This window comes from Orycteropus afer, unplaced genomic scaffold, assembly GCF_000298275.1.
Source record: "Orycteropus afer afer isolate SDZICR_OR568_19922 unplaced genomic scaffold, OryAfe1.0 scaffold00321, whole genome shotgun sequence".
NCBI lineage: Eukaryota > Metazoa > Chordata > Mammalia > Tubulidentata > Orycteropodidae > Orycteropus > Orycteropus afer.
Window position 1 is genome coordinate 3080958 of NW_006921908.1, and position 12926 is coordinate 3093883.

General features: G+C 36.8%; 1 protein-coding gene across 1 annotated transcript in view; it reads left to right on the forward strand.

The window, feature by feature from the left end:
• The first annotated feature begins 8430 nt into the window (after window positions 1–8430).
• The window catches only part of SLC5A12 (solute carrier family 5 member 12), a 61165-nt gene continuing 56669 nt past the window's right edge, over window positions 8431–12926 (forward strand). The window contains exon 1 of the mRNA XM_007951963.1: window positions 8431–8778. Coding sequence (XP_007950154.1) covers window positions 8431–8778 — 348 coding nt within the window. The remainder of the gene's footprint in view (window positions 8779–12926) is intronic.

Here is a 12926-nt window from a genome sequence, read left to right on the forward strand (position 1 = left end):
TCAAGGAGATGGATTGACACAGTGGCTACAATGATGGGCTTAGGTATAGCAAGGATCATGAGACTGGTGCAGGACTTGGCAATGTTTCATTTTGTTGTACACAGGGTTGCTATGGGTCAGACCAGACTCAATAACACCTAACAGCAACATGGAGAAAATATTGAATGATGCAGGAAGTATCAGAAGATGGAGGGATATACAGAGTATTATACCAAAAAGTATTGGTTAACATTTGTCCATTTCAGGAGGGAGCGTATGATCTTGAACCAGTGGACTGAAGGAAGAAATCCAAGCTGCACTGAAGGCATTGGTGAAGAATAAGGCTGCAGGAACTGACAGAATACCAATTTAGATGTTTCATAAACATATATGATGCTAGAAGTGCTCTCTCTTCTATGGCAAGAAATTGGAAGACAGTTACCTTGTTAACTGACTGGAAGTGATCTATATTTGTGCCCATTCCAAAGAAAGATGATCCAACAGAATACATTGAAGTGAAATTATAGAACAATATCACTAATATTACACCTAAGTAAAATTTTGCAGAAAATAATTGAATGAATGGTTGCAGTAGTGCATAGAAAGGTAGGTAACTGCCAGAAATACAAATCAGATTCAAAAGAGGATGAGGCAAGAGGGATATCATTGCTGATGTCATATGGATCTTTGCTGAAAACAGAAACTGTCATAGAGATGTTTACCTGTGTTCTCTTGACAATGCAAACATTTGACTGTGTGGAGCATAACAAATTATAGATAACATGATAAATAATGGGAATTCCAGAACATTTGTCTGTGCTCATGAGGAACCTGTAAATAGACCAAGAGGTAGTCATTCGAATTGTTGTTGTTCTTATGTGCTGTTGAGTCGGCCCCAACTCATAGCGACCCCTCCTTGGGTTGCCGAGATGGTATCACTATGGAAGTAGGATTGCCCAACCTTCCTTCCAAGGAATGGCTGGTGAGTTTGAACCGCCAGCCTTCTGATTAGCAGTCAAATGCCTTAGGCACTATGCCACCAGAGTTCCTGAAGGCCTAATACTAAGTCTTAATTTAATGCTTATGAGTCTGAGTCAAGGAAGAAATCCTTTCTCTTGATGCTTATTTAGCAAAATCAAACCCAAAAGGGATATTTTGGTGGTTTTTCCCCATTTGCCTTTCTATATGGGGGAGGGTATGTGTGGTAAGTTTCAGATTGTTGCTTGGGACTTAAGAGATAATTACTGAAGGACTTTGATCCTCATGCTCAATGGCCCTCCCAATGTACGTCTTTCCTTTTAAATGTTCTTCTTGTTTATTGTAGACTTGTGCTGCTGTTAGTCTCTTTCAATATTAAATATGTTCTCTGCTGGACCTTATAAGTGGACTCTGAAATTTACCTCCTAAAAGTGTGAGTCAACATCTCTTTTGACATTTGTTAAGTGTATGTAAAATGAATGAATAAAGGTTTAACTACTGTCACATTTAACTACAATAAATTACGGGAGTTGATACTATGGTATATAAATTTTAGTTTTTATATACCTGGGAAATAATATGTTTAAGATAGATAGCTAATTCACCCTTTAAAAAAGCTTGGAAAAAACATTCTTAACCATGAATAAATACATAAATAAACAAAAAGGAGTTAAACATAGGTTATAGAGATGGAAGGAGCCTCTAGAATTCAAATGATTTAGTTGAATTCACTGAGTGTCTTCTTTGGAACAGGAGCTTTTAAGTACAAAGATAGATGAGAGAACAAAGTGTATAAAATCTTTTAGGAAGTTTATGTTCTAGTAGCCCAACAACAACAATAGCATATATATGTATATATGAGTAGATACTACATTTCATGGAAAAAAATAGGGAAGAAAGACTTGGAGTGTGACAGTTTGCAGTTCAAATAAGTTGATGAGGGAAGGTGAAACTTGAGCAAAGACTTGAAAAGGAGATTTAGTTTTCTACATTAGTCTAATTATCTAATAATTAATATTATCTACTATAATTTTTGCAATTGTGGTAGCTACAAACCAGAAAAACTAAGTAACATCCAAAATCAGAGGATGACTTAGTGAGAGTGGTTTGGGAAAAGAGACTCATTTATTTATTGAAGGTAAAGGATATTTCCTACTTTGTCACCCTGAGTCTTGATGAGCATATGTGAAGGAGTTTCAAGTGTTAATTTCTGAGTGCCTGGTATCCTTCAGCCTTCTGAGACCAGCTGTCTCTTTAATATTCAAAATAAAGAAAGAAAGAGACAGAAAGAATGAAAGGAAGCAAAGCAGGAAAGAAGGAGGGAAAATGGAGGGAGGACAGAAGGAAGAAAAGGAAAGACAGAAGGAAGGAAGGAAGGAAAGAAGAAAGGAAGGAAAAAGAGTTTAATATTCTGAATTTGATAGGATACCAAGTAGTTGTACCCTTTTCAAACTCAAAAATCATAAAAATTCTCCAGTAGTCTTTCCTCAATTCTTGTTTCTGCTGAGTTCTTTTTAATTCCCCTTTTGTGTCTTATCTCTTCCAACAGTACCTCCTACACACACACACACACATTTTGATCCCAAAGTGGGACACAACATTCTTTCCATTCAATTTAATGATAAAGCATCAATACAATGCCAGGGATGTAGAAGTATTTCCCTAAAGATTGGGAGTAAAGAAAGAAATTTCACCCCAGCACAAGGCAAACAAAATGTAATATTTAGTATTTATTGTGCCCATTGTTAATATGTTTTTGTCTATTCTTTACATTGGGAAGTTCTCACTGGTTTTGATAAATATCCCTGCCACCAGCCAAGTTCTTGTGTCATTTTATTGTTTTCCCTCCTGTGCCAAGTCTTCATCACCATTCCCATTACAAAAGAAGAAGGGGAAAAAAATCTGTTATTTCACAAGTAGAGTTCTATGGTCTTTCCCATTTCCTCTGCCAATCTACATTGTGTTTATTCATAAGGGAAATAGAGCCAAGCAAGAGACCCCTATTGTGGGCTATGTATTTTGCAACTCAAAGCAGGAGCAGGAGCTCTGGAATTGCAGTATTTTCTCTTTTGTGATAAACTTTTTAGCATAGTCCCTTTTTCCATTAATCAGTAAGCTTAAGCAAGCATTATACAGAAGTATCTTCTTCAGCATAAGACTTATTCAATTCCTTTTGAAAGGCAAAAATGACTACAGTTGCTATGCAGTTTGAAGAAAAAAGCAATAATTTCTTTTCAATTGCAGCTTAAACCAATTCCAAACGAAACTCACTGCCATCAAGTTGATGCTGACTCATAGCTGCCATTTTGGGTTTCTGAAGTGGCAAATCTTTATGGAAGTAGATTGTTCAGTCTTCCTTCCATGGATGGCTAATGGGTTTGAACCATCAACCTTCTGGTTAGCAGTCAAATGCCTTAGGCACTATCCCACCAGATCTCCTTAATTACAGCTTAGTATCACCAATTTATTTCCTATGGATGCACACTAATTGGGCCAAGAACTCTAAGGCAAGGGCAACTTTTTCTACCCCATTTAAGCAGGTTATTCACAATGCGGGGAGTTCTTTGAGCCATCCTTGAAGATGCAAATTCACTTAAAAAAAAAAAACCATCACATAGAGAATATTAGACTAAATTAATCTTTCTGAAGCACAGTTCTAATCTTGCCACTACCCCTATTTAAAACCAAAACAAAATGGCCTAATATCCATTTTATACTACCATTGTCCCACTGGCTTTTAGAACAGATGAAGGAAATGGATTATCTATTGCAACTGAAGTCCTAAACTGTAAGAGACTTGTATAGGTGTATTTTCCTTCCTTCCATCCCAGACCAAACTAAACGTGGTATATAGTCTGCTCTTTGCAACTTTGTAACTATGGTGTTTTTTCTTCAGGAGCCCTGTTTTTCCAGTTTTTTATTTTTCCTTCCATTGGTACCATTCAATTCTCTTCTTTCCCTACAAGATTCACTCATTACAAAGTTCAGAAACTATTTTACTCTAACAAACAAACAAACAAACCAAACAAACCTATTGCCACTGAGTCAATCTGCCTCATGCTGTCCTCATGTGTTACAGAGTAGAACTTAAAACTGATCCATAGGCTACTATTGGCTGTAGTCTCTACAGCAACAGATCTTCAAGCGTTTCTTCAGCCTCACTGCTGGGTGGGCTTTAATAGACAACCTTTGAAGTCAGTAGTCAAGAAAAAATTGTTTGTATAAGTCACGTACACTGCAGAGCCTATTGGTGATGACAATTACATATCAAACCTATTTATTTGCATAGAACCATGTTGGAGAGGTGAACATTGTGTGTGGCAGAGAATGATATTTAGATTATAACAGATGTCAGAGTCTTAAACTAAAGGAATAAAGATTATATGATGGCATTTGAGACATCCACAAGAGAATGAAAGTAATAATGAGTTTCTTCAGATCTTCAGGGCCCATTGTCCCCATCCCTAATATTTTTGAAATGTGAATATGCCTTTTAATTGATGTAGCCATTTAATGTATTGTTTATCCCACAAAATATTAATAAACTGATGCCACACCTTAATATTATCATGAACCATGCTTGATGAGTTACCTAATGGGGGAAAAAAAAAGGCCAGGGACAGGGAGGAAAGGGTAAAGAGCTAGAAAAAAAACTGAAACTGTATTGAGAAATTAATGGTATTCCTTATAATCAGTGAAATGTTGAAACCAAGAGATACTTTACAATGAGAGGGAAGTGCCTTTCACACCCTGGTGCCTTTCACATTTCCCCCTGCTTTGAAATCCCAGGCTTATGGAAAAAATGTAGATAATACTGTTCCTACATGAAGGTAAATCAAAGCAGCTGTATTCATTGACTCTTCAGCTACAAGCAAATGGTTTTTAACCTTGGGACCTCATTGATATAATGATAGCTTTTGTATAATATTCACCCTACTTGTACAAGTTGTTTACATGCCTTTTGGATTGAACATTAACACATGGATGGTGTTAATATTAAAATATGAAGTTGTCAAGTCTCTGAAAGTCAAAAAGATGTCTGATTTTCTGCTGAGACCAGTGTAAATAAAAGCCTATTTTATAACTAGAATACCTCATGACAAAAAATATTTAAAAGCTAAGGTTAAGATAAAAATATTAAAGATCTAATTTTCCATTAACACTGATTACATCAACTCTGCAAAATTAAAAGAGAAAATTAAACAACAGGACATAGATAGTGTCTCACAGAATCTTTGCATATTAATTGGTAACTGAAGGCGTATTTGACCCTTCAGAGATCCCTCTGTTCTAATTAAAAATCCATAGAGTTTAGTAGAGAGTGAAGACAATGACCAGACTAAACAAAGCATGGATTTATTCAGTTACATAGATGTTAAAAGAAAAATGAGACTTTTCTCTGTTCAAATGGAGCTGGTTCTGACTTTGTGCATTATGCCTGATTCTTGTTTTCCTCATTTGGATTTTTTGGTTATTCCCTAAATTTCCTATAATGTACTATTCGTTTAGCATCATGGGCTACAACTTGTACCCCTATCTTCAAGGAGTTGGTCAGCTATAATGCCTGACACATTCCTACAGACACACAGAGATCTCATCTTTCTTCCATGGAATGACCTGTGAGTTAAAACCACTGAGCTTTTGATTAGCAACCAAATGCCTTAACCACTACACCACCAGAGTTCCTTCCCTTAAAAATAGTTGGAAATAATTACAAAGTAAGCACAAAGTGAGTACCACGGGAGGCGGCTTCCTACATGAATTGGGGAGAGAGAAGAGGTGAGTCAGGAAGGGATCCCCGAAACAGGACACTTGAGCTAGATCTTACAGAATAGGTGGGTTTTATAGAGGTATACATGGGCAAGATGTCTGAGGAGAGAAGAAAAACATAACAAAAATGAGAGATTTCCCCAAAAAAGTTTGTTGAGGGTATTTCAAAACAATCGACTGAGAATCTGATGAGATCAGTAAAAGGAATCTATAATTAGATTCTCACCTCCCTTCTCTCATTGGTTCTCATCCTAACTCTAACAGTATCTAGGTACATGTGTAGTAAACTGGTAGAAATGAAGAAGAGAAGATAAAGCTGAAGGCTACAAAGTATTAATTATCAATCAATCAATTTCCTGAGGCCTAGAGTAAGGAGATAGGGGCAATGATAGTTCCATAGTAGAGTTCTTAAGTTCCATGTGGGAGACTCATGTTTTATTCCCGGCCAATGCACCGCCCGCACAGCAACCCCCTCTGTCAGTGGAGGGTTACATGTTGCTACGATGCTGCACAGGAGAGACTCCAGATAAATATGGATAGAGGAGAACAACTTGGCAACTTATTTCTGAAAATCAGCCAATAAAACCCTATAAATCTGAGTCCTGAAGAACAAGATGGTTTCAGGCTACCACTGCTAACTGTTGTGAAAGGAAGCATAGTAAGAGGACCCAGATGTTGTTGTTGTTATTTGCCATCAAGTCAGCCCCAACTCCTAGCAACCCCTCATAAAGTGGGGAAAATGTGGAACAAAACTCAAAATCATGAAGAAAACCAGGCTTATTCATCTGATGAAGAGTGGTGGAACCTCCGAGATGATGATCCTTAATCACTCTTCAGGCTAGGAACTGAACATAATTCCCACTGATGCAACGGGAAGCCAAACAGTAGACCTATAGGGTGCACAGTAACATCAGGAGGGTACGCACCCAGCACAACAATCAAGCATATGAGATCAAGTGGACAGCATTTGCCCAGGGATTAAAAACAAAAACAAAAACTCGCTGCCGTTGAGTCAGATCTGACTCATAGAGACCCTTCCTTGTGTTTCCAAGATGGTATAATTACTGAAGTAGATTGCCCAATCTTCCTTCCAAGGAGTGGCTGGTGGGTTTGAACTGCGACCCTTCTGGTTAGTAGTGCCTTAGGCACTACTCCACCAGAGCTCAGGGATAGAATGAGTAAAGCAGGAGGGAAAGGGAAGGAAGAATGGAAGAAAGGGGTAGGAGTAGAGAAGTGGGAAGAATGATGTCACAGTGTGGGTGGGGATTGCAGTAAATCTCACAAAACAGAATGTGTATGGATGATTGAATGGAAAATCAATTTGCTCTGTAAACTTTCACCCAATTCACAATTAAAAAAAAAAAAAAAACACCCTATGAATCACAATGTTCTGGTCCACAACTAATCACAGGGACAGTACATAACTGGATAGCATTTCATTCTTTGTGCATGAGGTCTCCAAGAGCTGAGGGCTGCAATAAGTCAAGGGCCACCATGAGTCAAGGATCAACTAGATGGCAGCGAATAACAACCAGAGTTAAGAAAGAATCAACTACAGGCATGTATCATTTTATGGTGCTTCACTTTATTGTATTTTACAGTGCATTTTTTACAAACTGAATGTTTGCTGTAACTCTGTTGAGCAAGTAGATTGACACCATTTTTCCAACAACTTGTGCTCACTTTGTGTCTCTGTCATATGTTGGTGATTCTCACATTATTTCAAACTTTTTCATGATTTTATTGTACACTTAATAGATGAAAGTAAAGTGTAAACAACTTTAATGTGGACTGGGAAACAAAAAAAAATCATTGCTTTACTGCAATATTAATTTTATTGTGATGGTCTGATATCCAACTGACAATACCTCTGAAGTATGCCTGTATTATGTCCAGGAATGTGCCCTATAAGCACAAATAATTGACAGTTAGATGGATGCTTTCAACAGCTCCAGAAAAAGCAGCTCAGGAATTTCAAAACTCGTAAAGAATCTCAATAAGCCTCTAAATACTTATTATTTCTATATTCTAGATGAATATCAGAAAGGTTAAATGATTTGTCAAAGATACCACAGCTTACTCTTGGTTTTAAGCAAGTCAGGATTTGAGCAAAGGTCTCCTGACTCTTAGCTCTTTGCTCTTTTCCCTCCACACCCACAGCCTCAGGTAATTGCAGGTATACATCTTCCACCCTCCTTGGCTCAAAAGACTCTGACGTTCTGTTTGCATTTTGCAGACTCCGTTTCACCAATTTAAAATGCTGAGCTGGTCAATTTGTATCACTTCCCTGTTTCCCAGTAATGTTTAACCTTTAAAAAAAAAAAAAAAAACAACCTAGGAGATAAAAGAGGTTATCTGTCAGGTCCATTCCACCCCTGATAGTTATTAATTTCAGAACACATCTGAATTCCTTCTCTGTGGCATGTACTTCAGTAGAAGACGAAACAGCTCTTTGCCAGGGTCAGATTTCAAATTTTCATCAGTTGACCAATACCACAACCAGATTCTTGTTTGCAGTCAACTTTTAAGATCTTCCCTGAGTATAAGTTAGTGTCTCAATACAAGCGCTTCTACTCATCATTTTCTTTAGGACTTCAGAAAATCCTCTCTTGGCAAAGGATCTGCTGTACCGAGCTGTGTTTTTGGAAACATTATCCTAGAGACCTTGGAATCCACTGTCTGTCTGCTGCCATATTTTTCAACATGGACGGTCCACAGGTGAAGAGCTTTGTAGTTTGGGATTATGTTGTGTTTGCCGGACTCTTTGTCATTTCTTCTGGAATTGGAGTGTTCTTTGCCATTAAAGAGAGGAAAAAGGCAACCTCCAGGGAGTTCCTGGTGGGAGGAAGGCAAATGAGCTTTGGCCCTGTGGCCTTGTCTCTGACAGCCAGCTTCATGTCAGCAGTCACTGTCCTGGGAGCCCCTTCCGATGTTTACCGCTTCGGAGCATCCTTCCTGCTCTTCTTCATTGCATATGCCTTCGTCATCATCTTCACGTCAGAGCTCTTTCTGCCTGTGTTCTACAGATCTGGCATCACCAGCACTTATGAGGTAAAAGAATTGTTTTCTTCTCTATTTTGAGAGGAGTTGGTATTTTCTCTCCATTTGAACTTTTTTTTTTTTAATTTTTATTTTTCTTTCTAATTATACATAGCATCATTATGACTACCCCTAGTATTTGAAGATTGGTCACTAATATTTAGGGCAACAGCACATTATGGAGAAGGCATTAACAATTATTGGAAAAAACTTTAGATACTGAAACACTGGTTTCCCCATTTGTACAATGTAAATAATGATATCAATCCCACTGGGCTATTTCAGTGTTTTAAAAGCAAGTACTTAATGCATTGCCTAACTTATAGGAAGCTCTCAAGTACAGAAAGCTGATGTTATTATTTTAATTATCATTAACATCACTGTTCTGAAAACATGAGCTGAATATATATTATAACCATTGCCATTTTCCAGCTGAGAAAATTGAATTACAGGTAAGTCACTTACTCAAGATTACATGTCTCAGTGAACAAAGTCTTCTGAGACCTCATCTTGTCTGTACCTCCATTTAGTGACATTTCCAGTAGATATTAAAGCAGAGTCTCTGATATGTGTTATTACTAGACTCTAATTTTTAATGGAGAGATGGTAATATTTTTTTAAAAAAAATTTCTCATTCCTCTCTTTCACTCCTCAAAGGTAACCACTATCCTAAAGTTAATGAGTATCATTTTCACATTTTTGAAATAAGCCTATGTCCCTAAGCAATATACAGCATAGTTTCAGGTGTTTTAAAAGTTTTTTAATTAAGTATAAATATTCTGTGCATAATAAGCTTCAACTGGCTTTTTTATTACCATTACTTGTGAGACCAGTTCATCTTGATACATTTGGCTCTAGTTTAATTAACTTTACCTACTCTATAGTATCTCATTCTATGATTATACCAAATCTCATTTATACTTCTTCTTTTTTTGTTTTCAAAATTTACTGTGATTTGGGTGAAAGTTTACAGAGCAAATTCACTTTCCATACAGCAGCTCACTACAGTTTGTCTCATGACATGGATTACAATTTCCTATAATGCAACAGCTCCCCTCTCACTTCCTCCCCATAGTTACCTCTTCCCTGTGTCCTTCTCTCCCATGAGCTCCCGCCTCCCAAACTCTCATCCTGTGAATACACAGTCCTTCTATTCTTCTATGATTGATCCCTCCAAGAAGTATATCTATCTAATGTAAATGTTCAGCTCATGTACCTGTCTTTTGTTTGGCTGGAAGCCATGGGAGTGGGTTAAATTCCAGATTTGAAGGGCAGCTAGGGTCCATAGTTTCAGTGGTTCCATCAGGCTCTATCAGACCAGCAAACTTGGTCCCCTTTTTATTTTATTTTTTTTAAGATTTTGAGCTTTGTTCCACATTGTTCTCCCACTCTATCCAGGATCTCCTATGTAAACCAGATGGTAATACTTTTTGAAAAATTATAAAATATTTTAATGGGAAGGAATTACTAAATAATAAAACATAGGAATAACTTTGGGAGCTCTGGTAGCATAGTGGCTAAGGCACTTGACTGCTAACCAGAAGGCTGGCGGTTCAAACCCACCACCCACTCCTTGGAAGGAAGATGGGGCAACCTACTTCCGTAGTGATACTGCCTTGGAAACCAAGGAGGGGTCGCTATGGGTCGGGTCCGACTGATGGCACATAACAACAACAACAACAACAACAACAGGAATAACTTTAATGAAAGAAAAATGATGCAGTGGTATTTTGACCTTGCAGTAATAAATAATATTAAAAAAGATCTTCAAAATTGAACTTGCTTATTTTACTTATGCATCATCACTCCTAATAAGTCACAGCAGAAGACTTATTATGGACCTATATATGTTAAAATTCTGTAAGCTAAATAAGTTCAAAGGATTATTTTAAGCCACAACAGGCTTTCAAGCTCATGTATACTCTCTAGAACCTCTCAAAGCTTATGATTCCATAGAAGATCAGATCCCACATCTCGAACCTCAAATCCTTCCCTCCAAAGAAAAAGATGATCAGGGTTGGGTCATATGTCAGCTACTGATGAAATCATCAGGGGTATAGTTTCACAAAAAAATTATTAAATTTATGTATATCTCTAAAATATGCATATAATCCCACTGTTCTCTAATGCTCCTGAAAATATAAGTATATCCTAGGTTTTTCCATTCAACTATGAAGGTTTAATGCCCAAAGACATTGCTGAGTTTTCTTGTTGGAATCACCAAGTCAACCTTTAGACCTACAAATCCTAGCATTTTAATTCAATTAATTTTGGAATGGGTGTTTTGCCACGACTTAACTGATTTACATGCCTTGATATGCAGTGGGATTTCAAGAATAAAGATTTGCTATCTGTGCTACTTTATTACTACCTTGTCCCATATCAAAGCCCAGGGAATTGTTCTCACCTTCAACATACAAATTTGCCTCAGCTCATTTGCAGTATCATGCATTCTCATTCTTTCTACTTGGGCAATTTTATAATTGGTCTCATTATGTCATCTTTAGTTAAGGTTCTTTCCTTTCTTCTGTTTTCATACACTAATATATTCAGTCTGTTATTACTTAGCCTTAACATTAGTTTAGACTTTGTATCTACCTGTACTTCTACTTTCTCACATTTCTTGGACTTCTTGAGCTACTTACTTTTCTTCAATTCAAACATTTTCATTAAAATAATGTATAGGCTGCTACTTCACTATGCCTTCTTGCATAGTGGTTCCCAAGCATTTACAGATTACATGCTTATGTATTTGGTAAATTGCTTCTATTTTAATTCCCCTTTAAATTATATATTGTAGTAATTGTATTTATATATTTTAAAAAATTAGATATAAAGGTGTAAAGCATTACCATTCACTATTATTTCAGCATAGTAAGTGATTTGGTGTGAAACATCAGTGTAGGCTCTGATAGGGTTTGAACCAATGCTATATGAGAGCTTTAAGTCATTATAAGGACTGGCTTTTACTCTAGGTGGAATGGATTATTATAAGATATGAGCAGAGGTGTGATGTGATGTGATTTTCACTTTAAGAGTAAACTAAAATGGTATTGATACAATGACAGACAGTTAGAACAATGGAATAGAACTGAGAAACCACAAATAGATCAGCTGACAGAGGGCCAAAATCCATTAAATGGGGAAGAGAATGTTTGTTTAATAAATGGTGCTGGCAAAACTGGAGATCCATTTGCAGAAAAATGAAACTAGATCTCTACTTCACACCATACACAAAAACTAACTCCAGATGGATCAAAGCCTTAAATGTAAAACCTAAAACTATAAAGTTCCTCAAAGAAAAACTAGGGGCAAATTTAGGGGCCTTAATATATGGCATAAACAGACAACAAAGCATAACCCAAAATACACAAACAACAGAAGAGAAACTAGATGAATTGAACCTTCTAAAATTTATATTTTTATGTACTTCCAAAGACTTTTCCAAAAGAGTCAAAAGAGAACCTACAGATTGGGAAAAAAATATTCAGGAGTGACATATCTGACAAGGGACTTATCTGTAGAATTTATAGAAAACTCCAACATCTCAACAACAAAAAAGACAAATAATCTAATTAAAAATGGGCAGAAGACATGAATAGACACTTCACTAAAGAGAATATTCAGCTGGCCAACAAAAATATGAAGAAATGCTCATGATCCTTAGCCATTAGAGAGAAACAAATCAAACCAACAATGAGATACCATCTTGTCCTAGCACTAGTAGCAAAGTTCAACAAGACAGAAAATAACAAATGCTGTTGAGGATGCAGAGAGATTGTGACTCTCATACATTGCAGGTGGGACTGTCAAATGATACAACCACCATGGAAAGCAGTATGGGGATTCCTTAAAAATTTGGAGTTAAAAATACCATTTGACACAACAATTTCATTACTAGGTATATATCCTAAAGAAGTGAGAGCCAGGACAGGAACAGATATATGCACACCCACGTTTATCACAGCACTATTTACAATAGCCAAAAGATGGAAACAACCCAGATGCCCATCAACGGAAGAATGGATAAGCAAACTATGGTGCATACACACACTGGAATGTTATACAACCCAAAAGAATAACATATAATCTGCAAAACACCACATAACATGGATGAACTTGGAGGACATTATTCTGAGTGAAATAAGTTAGTCACAGAA